Source organism: Pecten maximus, chromosome 2 (genome assembly GCF_902652985.1).
Source record: "Pecten maximus chromosome 2, xPecMax1.1, whole genome shotgun sequence".
Classification (NCBI taxonomy): Eukaryota; Metazoa; Mollusca; class Bivalvia; order Pectinida; family Pectinidae; genus Pecten; species Pecten maximus.
Genome location: NC_047016.1, coordinates 4,770,640 through 4,785,639, shown reverse-complemented (window position 1 = coordinate 4,785,639; position 15,000 = coordinate 4,770,640). Strand labels below are relative to the sequence as shown.

Here is a 15,000-nt window from a genome sequence, read left to right as displayed (position 1 = left end):
GGTTGCCTGTCGGCCATGTTTTTTTCTGATTAGTCTCAAAATGCAATATGCATAACTAGGCACCAAGGGGAACCTACATATGAAATTTCAGGAAGATCCCTTCAGTGCTTTCTGAGAATTAGCGATAACAAACTTCAATTGTCAAAATCCAAGATGGCTGCCTGACGGCCATGTTGTTTTCTGATTGGTCTCAAAATGCAATATGCATAACTAGGCGCCAAGGGGAACCTACATATGACATTGGAGAAAGATCCCTTCAGTACTTTCTCAGAAATAGCGATAACAAACTTTAATGGTCAAAATCCAAGATGGCTGCCTGTCGGCCATGTTGTTTTCCGATCGGTCCCAAAATGCAATATGCATAACTAAGCACCAAGGGAAACCCACGTATGAAATTTGAGAAATATCCCTTCAGTACTTTCTCAGAAATAGCGATAACAAACTTCAATGGTCAAAATCCAAGATGGCTGCCTGTCGGCCATGTTGTTTTCCGATTGGTCCTAAAATGCAATATGCATAACTAAGCACCAAGGGGAACCTACATATGAAATTTGAGAAAGATCCCTTCAGTACTTTCTCAGAAATAGCGATAACAAACTTCAATGGTCAAAATCCAAGATGGCTGCCTGTCGGCCATGTTGTTTTCCGATCGGTCCCAAAATGCAATATGCATAACTAGGCACCAAGGGGAACCTACAGATGAAATTTGAGAAAGATCCCTTCAGTACTTTCTGAGGATTAGCGATAACAAGAATTGTTTACGGACGGACGGACGGACGGACGGAGGGAGGGACGGACGGACGGACGGACGACGGACCACGGACGCAGGGCGATTTGAATAGCCCACCATCTGATGATGGTGGGCTAAAAAAGATTTAAGCATGACGCCTCTATATATAAAATTGTAGGCTCGACCCAAATAAAAGATTCAAGTATAATGACGCCACTACAAATCTATATAAAACTGTACATTTCATTGCAGTTATATAGCTATACTGGATTGAGAGGAAGAGCTAATTCATGGATGGTCTAGATCTGACCTAGATACAGATGTTGCTATATAGCTTACTAGGGTATATTGTTTCAGAGCTAGGTTAATGTAGGTCAGACCTACAATTATTTACTGGCCAGTGGAATACTGGGAAAAGCCATTGTAAAACTCTAGGTACAAATTAAAAGGATATTTTGACGACCAAAAATTCTTTTTTTATGTATCCAAGTTTTTTTTGGCATACATTTATAATCTAAAACTTCTAATTACATTTCCCAAAGACAAACAAAGAAATTAAGTCCACCTGTCGACAATTTTATTTGTTCCTTATGCATCAGCATATAGGATTATAATAAACATACATATTATAATATATTTTGTTTTACAAGATGAAGGAGAACACATTTAGCATAATTCAAAACATAATTAAAATGCAGCTCAATGTGTCATAACAATATGACGTCATCATGAAAAAAACAATCAAAACATTCATAACAACTTATATTTGCTTGCAAGTATCTGAAAAAAAAAGTATAATCAAATATGGGTCTGTTCCGCAAACAAGGATATCTCAACCCTCATGTAAAAGTTTGGCTGACCAGCACTCTGCAAGCCTCATGTACGTATGTGCTGACATGTACACTCGGGTTGAGATATCCCTGTCCACGGAACAGACCGATGTTTTAATCTCACAGGTGCTGGACATCTCTTAAACTAACTCATGAATCAAATAACATGATAATAATGTGTTTTGTGCCATAATCAGGGTTATGGGAATATAACACCTCATCCTTGGCCTTGAATTCGCCAGACTAAAGATTACAATAACTGTCCTGTCTATATCAGTTTCTGGGACAAAACCTTATAATATATGTCATCCTTTAACACTTCTAAATCTAATCCTTACATGGACCATGCCATAATGTGATTATAAGACTTTAATCCTGTCAAATGCTAGGTATATATAAGCCTTAATCTCTATAGTTACAATATGTGTAATATTCACAGGTCATTATATATATATATAATAGGTCAGATTTGTCCAACTTAATTATCCAGTCAAGTTATATATGGTGTTAAGATAATCTTAACTAGCATGGGTACAATTCCTTTACAGATCAGTTCAAACTTCAGGTACAAAATAATTACTGTAGCAATCGATCATCATGAAGAATTCATGTTTAACAGCTGCCCACTACATTTTCTTGTATATTGACCAGCACCTATATCACACCCATATATGGACGTGTACCATCTGGTTTGTGTTGATCAAAACATCAGTTTACATATGTTTTTTTCAATTGTGATATAATCAGCTAGAAAAGATCAAGCTGTTCATAGATGATATGTGGGCTTAATAATCTATGTTCACCTGAACATGAAATTACTAATAACATCTACGGAGTAAAGATTGCTGACTGTCTACTGAGTAAAGATTGCTGACTGTTGATTCATTATACAGGTATATATGAAAACAAAACAAACACATCTTAAGTGATTCATAATTATAACCATACAAATCTATTTAAGGATATATAATTTAAATCCACTTACAGGCAATATAAATCCATTTACAGGAGATATAAATCCATTTACCGGCAATATAAATCCATTTACAGGAGATATAAATCCATTTACAGGCAATATAAATCCATTTACAGGAGATATAAATCCATTTACAGGAGATATAAATCCATTTACAGGAGATATAAATCCATTTACAGGCAATATAAATCCATTTACAGGCAATATAAATCCATTTACAGGAGATATAAATCCATTTACAGGAGATATAAATCCATTTACAGGAGATATAAATCCATTTACAGGATATATAAATTCATTTACAGGATATATCAATCCATTTACAGGAGATATAAATCCATTTACAGGATATATAAATCCATTTACAGGAGATATATATAAATCCATTTACAGGAGATATGAATCCATTTACAGGATATATCAATCCATTTACAGGAGATATAAATCCATTTACAGGAGATATAAATCCATTTACAGGATATATAAATTCATTTACAGGAGATATAAATCCATTTACAGGAGATTTAAATCCAACAGAACATAAATCCATTTACAGGAGAAAGAAAATCATTTACTGTTTATAGGAGATATACATATTTTTACAGGAGATATAAATCCATAACATAGCTATAGGTGTACCAGATGGAACACAAATCAATATCAACATTTACAGTGACCAATGTTTTGTTACTATTGAAAATAAGGTCTTCGATTCAAATTAGTTTTAAAGTGTTTTAGCATTTTTTGCCTATTTTATCCCTTTTTCAATTGGATATCCTACTGCCTACTACATCTACTCTGTACTCTGTTCATTGTATTATATACATGTAGGTCATTGTACCCAATACAGAAGTGGAGGTTGAGAGGTAGTCAGTAGCACTTCACTACAACAACGGTACAATTACATCAAGGGGTGAAGTTTTAGGAGACACCAAAGTATATATGTTTTGATCCTATACACTGTGGCAGAATGCCATCTTTCTAGAACAGACCATTTATATTTATAGCTGCGGTGATTGCCCCATCAACAGTCAGGGTTATTTTGTTACAATCTCCTTGTAGTAGCTGATAGCTACCTCACTTGAACAGGAAGGTGGCCACATAATTCCTGTGAGGAATTTTTTTCAACTATCAACTTGCAAATTATTTAGTTTAAATATACCAAGTATATATGTACACCTTTCTCAAACAAACAAGTGCAACAAAATTAAAACAAAATAGTTCACTTCAGCCATGTTTATATCACTTACAGGGAGGCATTCCTTTTCTTGGAATGTCGAGGTACACTTACAGCAACAGGTGTGTTTTGGTCAAAAAACTATATATTGATATCTATAGTGTTCATGTCAACATTACAATACATATATATATATACGTACACTTTACATGTTATGGATGGACAAAGAACTGCTGAAATGTAATCAGGCTGTGTCGATATCGCACACATCAAGTAATACTGCTCCAGCATTAATTATGTGTATATTCAAATTAAGTACTACAAATGTACTAGTAATTAATTAATGACTTGTCCCTTCATTTGCATATTAATTTACCAGTACTGTCCTGTATACAAAAAAAAATAACAACAACAAAATAGCTACGGTATTCAAACACAAAGGGCCTGCATCGCATTCATTTTTTATGTATGTATAAGCATGTCATTTTGAAATTGTATGTCACATAATATCACTCCTAGACCTCTAATGCATGTATAAACCAAATAAGAAGGGTGTGGACTTTGTACAAGCTTTCCAAAACTAACCACCAAAATCTTTAAAGTGAGTTTTTGTGTCAAAAAAAGTAAGTCCACTAAATGGTCAAATGCAAAAAAAATCAAAGTACTGAAAGTACTGAAGACACAAACGAAAACAAATTATTCTAACTGCTTTTGTTTAGTGGGGACATGGTCAACTTTGTATGGAACATCACCAATACCTGATTAGGACTAGGACAAAATATTGGCAAGAAAAGAAATTCATATCTACTTTTGATTGCAAGTGCGTCTTGGCAGCTAATTTTCAGAAAAGGTACTCGGGTAATCTTATTTGACATCTTCAATGGGTTAATGTATACGTAGTTGTAGATGTAATATGAAGGTCCTAGATTACCTGTAAAATTAATGAGGCCTTTCTTTTCAAACTTTTGAGGATCCCATGCCTATAAGCGCTTCACAAATTATCATTATCATTAGCATTTGAAAAAATATTTATACATTTGATGTAGCGCCCCATCTAGCTACCAGCTTTTAGATAAGAGAGAGCTCAGGTTAAAAACATTTGTGTGATTGTTTTAGGATTTTATCGTGTGTGCGAGCCCTGGTTTGAATGATGTTATGTCAAGGTTTTGAATGATATTTTGTGGCAGATTGTTCTATCCCTTCAGTGCCTTCTGTAAAATAGCGATAACAAACTTCAATTGTCAAAATACAATATGGCTGCCTGTCGGCCATGTTGTTTTCCGATTAGTCTCAAAATGCAATATCCATAACTAGGCACCGAGGGGAACCTACATATAAAATTTGAGAAAGATCCCTCAGCACTTTCTGAGAAATAGTGATAACAAACTTCAATTGTCCAAATCCAAGATGGCTGCCTGTCGGCCATATTGTTTTCCGATTGGTCTCAAAATGCAATATGCATAATTAATGTAAGCACCAAGAGGAACCTACATATGAAATTTGAGAAAGATCAATTCAGTGCTTTCTGAGAAATAGCAATAACAAACTTCAATTGTCAAAACCTAAGATGGCTGCCTGTCGGCCATATTGTTTTCCGATTGGTCTCAAAATGCATTATGCATAACCACCCACCAAGGGAAACCTACATATCAAATTTTAGAAAGATCCCTTCAGCACTTTTTGAGAAATTGCGATAACAAACTTCAATTGTCCAAATCCAAGATGGCTGCCTGTCGGCCATGTTGTTTTCCGATTAGTCTCAAAACGCAATATGCATAACTAGGCACCGAGGGGAACCTACTTATGAAATTTGAAAAAGATCCCGTCAACACTTTCTGAGAAATAGTGATAACAAACTTCAATTGACAAAATCAAAGATGGCTGCCTATCGGCCTTATTGTTTTCCGATTGGTCTCAAAATGCAATATGCATAACTAATGTTAGCACCAAGAGGAACCTACATATGAAATTTGAGAAAGATCAATTCAGTGCTTTCTGAGAAATAGCAATAACAAACTTCAATTGTCAAAACCTAAGATGGCTGCCTGTCGGCCATATTGTTTTCCAATTGGTCTCAAAATGCAATATGCATAACTAGAAACCAAGAGAAACCTATGAAATTTTAGAAGATCCCTTCAGTACTTTGAGAAATAGCGATAACAAGAATTGTTTACGGATGGAGGGACGGACGGACCACTGACGCAGGGCGATTTGAATAGCCCACCATCTGATGATGGTGGGTTAAAAACACCTGGGTCTGATAAACAGACTCTGGAAGCGTAGAATGCGGATGTAGACAGGGCAGGGTATACCATCATGACGGGCACATTAAACTAAGCACTATATTCAAAACTTAGAATTACATGCTCATATCAGCTCAGACTTGAGACAGTTTCTTAAGAGTGAACATGATTTTCATATAGCACTCTACGTTATATGTTTACACTCCATACTGTGTAGCTACAAATCATCTATACAACAAAAACACATTCATTCACATGTACAGTTCAAATCAATTTGAAGTGGAATTTTGTTTTTCACTTATGTACATTGCATCAAATATTCTCCGCAATAGTATATGTACCATATACATAACTGTAACTGCATGATACATATATATATGTATGTATGGTATATATATCATGTTAATTAATGTTAGTGAGATGTGAATGTAGCTATATGTATTGATATCATCGATTTCAAAATCAGAGTTTTTTTTTTAATCTGCAGCATCTGTCAGATGAAAATGTAGTTCGAATGCCCAAACTGGATGAACTGTACATGTAGTAGCATTCTTCAAAGTCCATTATGAATGCTTTTCATACAAATGTATTTCTTTCAATTGTTCATGTGTTTAAATTATTAGAACACTGAAGTAATTTTTATTTTCATAAAAATGGAAGTACTGCTTATCTTTAAAACTAAATTGGATATTGATAAGATAAATTTGCCAAAATGTTAAAAATCAAACCTTATTAAGTAGAATCTAAACAGTTGTAAATGGCTAAGCCCACTATTCTTAACAACAAAATTACTTATTTTGATTCTCTGTCAAATATAATCAGGTTACTTGAAGACTTTGTCAGAAAAGTTAACACATATATACATTATTAATAGTTGCTTTAATTAAATTAATCTGAATTTGAACATTAAACCGACTTAACAATTTAAATGAAAAAAATGTGTTTTCACCATTTACCATAATTGACAAGAAGAAAATAATTATTTAACTCAACCTATGATATAGTATGTAACAGTCATCAAGACAATACTATTATCTTTAGTCATGCCAAGTTATTTCACAATAGGATATATGCACAACACAAAAAAGTTTTACAAATTTTTGTTGCTTAGAAGAATAATGAACTTAGTAATTTTTGCTGTTCTTCTCAAATAATATGTACTAGTGTTGTAAAGAAAAAAAGATTAAATAATAATAATAAATCTAAGTGATAATAAATTATTTGCATTGATTTATCAATACTTTACTGTGCATTAGTTTAAAGGTTAATTTAATTCAGAAGCTGAAATGATTTAAGACAGAAAAAACCGCAGATGTAGGAATATAACATTTCCACTGCCTTTAAATATCTCTGGTTAAATTTAGCAATCAGTACATTTCCATGAAAAATGGTGTTTTCTAAAGAGTTACTGCCCTTTAACCGTCCCTGAAGCGTTCAAAACTCCACCAAACATAATAAAGGTCTATGTAGATGTACATCGTAGACCCCTTTCTTTTTTATAATATGCTTCGACTGTTATGTAATATTTCAAATGATAATGATAGATCATTTTCTATTTTTTTTAAACCATCACGAATATTAGAAAAAAAGAATCAGTCGCTATAATTAGAGATGAAATTTTCAGTGACGTCTACATCTGCATGCAGACAGCCACGTTAATGCGGTACGCGTTCTGTAAACGAAAAACTTCATGTGCATTACGTAGGATATAATCAATAGATCCGAAGTCAATATTAATATTCACAAGTCCATTTGACATTTCGAAACCCTATTCAGTGAGAATTTATTTAACTTTTTATTTGCAAACATGCGTATGGTACTCGACTGCCGTTGTTGTGATATTGTCATGATGAATAGACAACTTTTTTTCTTTCGTAAAAAAACATCTATATAATCTAACCATCTGCAGACTACATCAATCACATGCAAGTTAATATTTCAGCGAGAAAATGACATTCAAAGTTGGGTTTGATCACCTACTCTTTCTTTTATTATTGTTTACATTACTGAAAGATGGCGGACAAAATCGGATGCTGGATGAGTGATTTTTCAATGTACAAAATAACAACGATATTCCGACGAAACTTTATCAATATTATAACCCATTCAGTAACATGCCACCAAAGAAAAAAAAACACATAGATGTCGATGATGAAAATTCAGCGTGATGTTAGTAGATTTTTCTTCCGGGTCACAGGTAAGCAGCAATATGGCGCCAGCGAAAAGTCGATTGTATCATTCCGCGTGAAATCTAATGCGTTCAACGCGGAAAAATATTCTTACGTATCATCGACAGAACATACTTAAATTAAATACTTTGAAAACTATCTATTTGTGAGGTTCTGTTGTTTTGTCTAACGAAACTGCAGTATTGCATTTGACTCCGTAAGTCACGGGACTATTTTTTTTTTGCGATAGAATATGATTGTGAAGTGGCAGTGGAAGTTGTGTCAGAGCGAACGAAAATGCCAAAAAAAACCACATTGTCCTGTCAGCTTTTAAAATACAACAAAACAAAAGGTGATTTTTTTTAATAGCTGAACTTCACTGTATGTCATTTTTTATCGTGAAGTTAAACAAATATTTACTGCATAACATTACGGAGTTACTGTAAAGCAACGTTTAGATTGGCCAACAGCAGTATCCGCCAGAGCCCTCAAAAGCGCTGACATAGACTCAAACTTACGTTTGTGTCTACGTTTGTGTCAACAAAACAAAAGGTAATTTTTTTATAGCTGAACTTTACTATATGTCATTTTTTATCGTGAATATTTACGATATTTACAAATATTTACTGCATAGCATTACGGAGTTACTGTAAAGCAACGGTTAGATTGGCCAAGGCAGTATCCGCCAGAGGGCATCGTAGATTTTGTCAGCTACACCTCAAAAGCGCTGACATAGACTCAAACTTACGTTTGTGTCAAAAACACATAGATGTCGATGATGAAAATTCAGCGTGATGTTAGTAGATTTTTCTTCCGGGTCACAGGTAAGCAGCAATATGGCGCCAGCGAAAAGTCGATTGTATCATTCCACGTGAAATCTAATGCGTTCAACGCGGAAAAATATTCTTACGTATCATCGACAGAACATACTTAAATTAAATACTTTGAAAACTATATATTTGTGAGGTTCTGTTGTTTTGTCATATATCTAACGAAACTGCAGTGTTGCATTCAACTCCGTAAGTCAGGGGACTATTTTATTTTTGCGATAGAATATGATTGTGAAGTGGCAGTGGAAGTTGTGTCAGAGCGAACGAAAATGCCAAAAAAAAAAACACATTGTCCTGTGAGCTTCTAAAATACAACAAAACAAAAGGTGATTTTTTTTAATAGCTGAACTTCACTGTATGTCATTTTTTATCGTGAAGTTAAACAAATATTTACTGCATAACATTACGGAGTTACTGTAAAGCAACGTTTAGATTGGCCAACAGCAGTATCCGCCAGAGGGCATCGTAGATTTTGTCAGCTACCCTCAAAAGCGCTGACATAGACTCAAACTTACGTTTGTGTCTACGTTTGTGTCAACAAAACAAAAGGTGATTTTTTTATAGCTAAACTTTACTATATGTCATTTTTTATCGTGAATATTTACGATATTTACAAATATTCACTGCATAGCATTACGGAGTTACTGTAAAGCAACGGTTAGATTGGCCAAGGCAGTATCCGCCAGAGGGCATCGTAGATTTTGTCAGCTACACCTCAAAAGCGCTGACATAGACTCAAACTTACGTTTGTGTCAACTAGAACTGTCGCCAGGATGGCTGACTAATACCCCCGCAATCTGAACGAGTCAATGGTGAATTGGAACTGTTAATTAGAGGCTAACTAATATAACCCAGTAATATAGTGACCAGTTGCCATAACAACCATAATTTTGAGAAAAAGAAAGTGGCATGCACATACATCTTCCCATGGTCCTCTATATTTGTGTGAAGTTTCATTGAAATCGGCCCTTCGGTTTAGGAGGAGATGTCCGGACAACCATAAAGTTATGGTTCTTATCGGAAAACCTGTTTATAGTGACCAGTTGCCAAAGCAACCATAATTTTGGAAAAAAAAAAAAAGTGGCATGCACATCTACACATGGTCCTCTATATTTGTGTGAAGTTTCATTGAAATTGGCCATTTGGTTTAGGAGGAGTTGTCCGGACAAAATGCGTCTACATACAGACGGCTGGACAGACAACCTGATTCCAGTATACCCTCCTAACTTCGTTGCGGGGGTATAAAAATCACAATTTTATTCTGCATGATTTTGCCACAGCATCATTCCTGGATCTCTAATGAATGTATAAAGCAAATTAGAAGGGTGACAGGTGTATACTTTTGGACCTATATTACCTCCAAAACTTTAAAGCGAGTTTTGGTGCCAAAAACGTTAAGTCCACAAAATGGTCAAATGCGAAAAAATCACAATTTTTTTCTGCATGATTTTGCCATAACATCATTCCTAGACCTCTAATGAATGTATGAACCAAATTAGAAGGGCATGAGGTGTATACTTTTGGACTTACAAGCTTTCCAAAAACTTACCCCAAAAACTTTAAAGTTTTGGGTGGGCTCTCGGTTACTTGTAAAAAGGATTAGTGTTTCCCCTATTGGGCCCCTTTTTTCCTCCCCCATGAGTTCCACTTCCTTCGTTTGTACATTACATCTCATTTCGTCAATAGTGCTCCAGACCCAATTTCATTAAAATGAATTCAGTTGTTCAGGACTAGTAGCTATATAGGGATTTAAATGATTTTCTCTGTTCCCCTATTGGCCCAAAGCGTGTCCCATCCCAAGGGAGCCACACCCTCTAGTAATACAGTAGATCTCCTTTGCCAAATCAGGCTCCAGATCAAATTTCATCAAAATCCATTCAGGTGTTCAGAACTACTAGGGATTTAAAGGATTTATCTCAATTTCACATATTGTGCCCCACCCCTTCGGCCCCAGGGGAGTCACACCCTACCCTTATACAAAAATAAATCTCTTGTCCAATAATGCTCCAGATCATATTTCATCAAAATTCATTACGTCATTCAGGACTAGTAGGGATTTAAAAGAATACCTCAATTTCCCCTATTCAGGGCCATTCAGACCAGCTAGGTGAGCTAAAAAATGGGACTTCAACAAGGCAACTGCATATATATTAATTACAGTACCTATGTTCAATAGTCTTTTACATGCATTGTTGTTTTAATCATAATGGGCATTTATATTAGTGGTTTATGAAGCATCCAAACATTTGATGTGATTTTTATGAAAAAGTAATTAAAGCTGAATAATGCAGTATACGTAAGATCTCCTAGGGTACAAATGCAACAAGGAATGAAAATTTGTGCTGGATTGAGCTACCAGTATGCTGCTGACACAGGAATCTCTCCAGTACCACTTCCAGTACAAATGACGTCAATGGTTCTAAAAATAACCAAAATCTGTAGCTGAGCTATGTTGTTATCACCATAACAGAATGAGATTTCAATTAGAACAGAGTTGTTTTGGTACAAACTTGTTTTGGTACAAACTTGATAAAACACCAACTCTGAATATTTCCTGGTACTATAAGGTTCAATATTTTTACCTTCAGTTTCTTATTCCATTAGAACATGTGATATCCAATTTACGTATGTACACAGACAGATACAGAGGAAAACTATAGCAAAAATTTTGTACCTTGGAATTGGCATTTTCAGGTACATTTGTATGGAGACTTCATTTCTAGTCCCTTTTTTTTCTCTGCATAACATACCGTCCAATTCAAAATGTCTGTCTTATATAGAAACTTATTTCGCTTTTATTCTCATAGATGCATTTGTGATAAACAGAATCTCACACTTGTGAGTATATGCCATAAGGAATTTATTAATAACTCAATGATAATTATGACATATATAGTCAATTATTCTAGATCCTGTTTGCCCTTGTTTTATCTAATTTAACACAAATTATGAGAATGTTACACATTTTGACAAGAACTTGTTGTGTCATGAGCTTGTAATACCAAAACTTACCAAATTCCAACAAATCTCTCAGCGACACTGGTGATGGGCTAAACGATGCATATTTGTCAAATGCCCGTTTGTTTGCCATAAAATATCTTACATTTAGACGCATTTTGGAAAGAGTTTGAGCACACACACATATAGGCCTATATAGACAGGCTTTTCAGAGAATAGACCTAATTTGTTTCAATGGTGACATCCAAAGTGTTTTTCTTCCTTTAGCTTGAGCTCCTGAATGAATCCTGTCGTGTCAACAGCCTATGTTAATTTGTTATTGTTGGTCACATTGTGTTTTCATTCTCAATTATCACTTCAAACTGCATCAGCATAATGTATAGCATAATTATGTCCATGCACGTATCGAGAAGTATCACTGTTAACTTCAAAACATATTTACATCCGTATCTATTAATACTCATTGAGATTTCACCTTTGTACCGAAGAGCTAATATCTTGTGTCCACACAATAAAAGACCCTGGTAAAATATCCCCCTCAAAACAATTTATGAAAAATGATGCAATATAGAACTCTACTAGCAAATATTCAGTGTAAAATTAACGTTTTACTCTTCCTTTTACTGGTTACTCAAACGATAGGGAATTGCCTTAGCATGGAATGTTTTTGTTGTTGAAGCTTATAGATAACGGTGAAATCCAATGAAAACATAGTAAACAGACACACCCCCGATGGGAAATTATGGCCTACGTTTTTCAATTCAAACGAAGTCTTAGAAATGAGTGGTTTTGTGGATACAGTATCAAACGACGAAGGAGAGACATAAATTTATCATGCATATCTAAAATATACGATTTCTCACAAAATGCAATTAATCTTGATCAGCCGCTTCAGGATTCCATTACGGATAGAAGCCAAGTCACGCAAGCACGATTACGTACGTAAACATTGCATTTACTTACCGAAATCGACAAATAGTTTCATAGACACTGGTTGGGGAGTGTATTGTGAATACAGATCCAAGTATTTTTTCGTCCTCGTTAAATTTTTAAAAGTCTTCATTTTTGTTGCCATGTTTTTCTCCAGGAATACAAAAACAACACGTCAAGTCATTCCCGATACAGATGGTGTTCTGAACGTGACGTCATGCCGAAAAAGAAACCACGTGATCACTTATGGAATTTTTTTGCCGTTGGTTTTATTCCGCCACGCGAGTCCACCTCAAAGAACCTTATTTCGACATCCGAAGACATAATACAAAATTAATGATTTTATGACGTACCTAAATTACAAATGTTATTTAGACAGATTAGATTTGGTATATATATTTAATTTGTGTCCTTCCGCGAGACAGAGACTTGCAATATTGCATATCAGGTATATATATATATGGGGCACCGTTTTACTATTTATTCCCATTTGGTGATATCACCTATTTGAATAGGTGATATCACAAAATGGGAATAAATAGTAAAACGGCGCCCCATATATATATGGCTACTGTATACGTACGTCTCTGAATCGCTTAAATTATTTTTTTTTCGACATCAAGAATACGATATCTATAAAGTCTAAATGATTTTTTGATGAAAAAAAAAATTCATGATAAAAAAGATCGAATTTTTGAAGTAAATGTTATATATAGAGGTCTAGTGATCATAAGCTTCAAATCTAATCTAAGTCTCTGAACCATGCAGGGACGACCTAAACCTACCTAACATGTCAGCACGGATCGTCATATATTATTATTTTGTATATATAACTGTTATATACATTAAAATAGATCGTTAGGTCTCTGGTATATCGAAGTCGATCCGCGATGTAAGTAATAGCAGAGACCTATATACTATAGTATATATAGGTCTCTGGTAATAGTACATTATCATGATTATACTAAAATGCGATAAGAAATATTTGCAGAATCATTGGTTATATATCACCAGAGACATATATATTGTCTCTGATGACTGTGCATATAATATGTTGGCAAATTATATTACATATGCATGAACGTGGATTAGTTAGTTAATAATCTATTAATAATGCATTGACACAGACACCTATCCAAAGCACAATCTCGCCTTGTCAATGTGAAGGGAGATAACTCCCAGAAGTAGCATTGGTGATATCTACAATTACACTGTGCGTCTCAACATTGGCCCCTACTCCTGTGCATTTCTTTTTCAATGGTTAATACCTGGACACTCATCGCAATATGTAAAAGTGTTGTGTAGTTAGTTTCTGGGATTAAATAATGAAAATCCTAGTCTATTCAGTATTTTTTTTAACCTTGGAGAGTTAAGGCTCTCTGAAACTTCAGTTGTTTTATTTTTTCAGCTTGGATATTTGAGCTTTGACAATTATGTTAAGGTATACGCCAAGGACCTTAACAAGTATTTTAGAATTATGCTGTAATTATTTAATATTTACATTTCTTGCAGCGCGACATATCTAATTGTTTTATTTTATTTTTAGATTTGTGTATGCACAAATATTTGTTTTTGTTGCAGGTAGACCACATAACTGGTTTCCAGGGGGGATGTAACCCAGGTGTTATATACATATTTATATATATATATATATATATAACATTGTCGCATAGTATTGTACGTTGTATACCTGTCCATGTATACATAAGTATGTATGTGTATGTGTGCGTCAAGTCCCTGTGTACGTGACATGTTGTTTATATGACCCCGTCAAAGTACCTGTCCTGTAGAATATAAGGTATGTGTACAAAGTAGCCGGACCAGTCCCGACGTGACATGGACATCAGCATGAACGCAACTCAGCAATTGACACCTGCACTTGCTTTGCACGCTCGTTGCGTTCCCCTATTCGAAACTGTCTATCTTTTTCTCCCTATTCGACACTGTCTATCTTTTTCTCTCTATTTGACACTGTCTATCATTTTCTCATTTGACACTGCTATCTTTTTCTCCCTATTCGACACTGTCTATCTTTTTCTCCCTATTTGACACTGTCTATCATTTTCTCATTTGACACTGCTATCTTTTTCTCCCTATTTGATACTGTCTATCTTTTTCTCCCTATTTGACACTGTCTATCTTTTTCTCCCTATTTGAC

At 34.7% G+C, this 15,000-nt stretch overlaps 1 protein-coding gene across 2 annotated transcripts in view; it reads right to left on the bottom strand.

Moving 5' to 3' along the window:
- The window catches only part of LOC117314684 (pyruvate dehydrogenase (acetyl-transferring) kinase isozyme 3, mitochondrial-like), a 32,280-nt gene extending 19,219 nt beyond the window's left edge, over nt 1-13,061 (bottom strand). Inside the window, exon 1 of one of the 2 annotated variants that reach the window (XM_033868775.1) lies at nt 12,876-13,061. In XM_033868775.1, the coding sequence (XP_033724666.1) occupies nt 12,876-12,987 (112 nt within the window). In that variant the 5' untranslated portion in view covers nt 12,988-13,061. Of the gene's footprint in view, nt 1-11,966; nt 12,399-12,875 lie in introns of those variants that run through there. The other variant, XM_033868782.1, reaches the window with a different exon arrangement.
- Between the last annotated feature and the right edge of the window lie 1,939 nt (nt 13,062-15,000).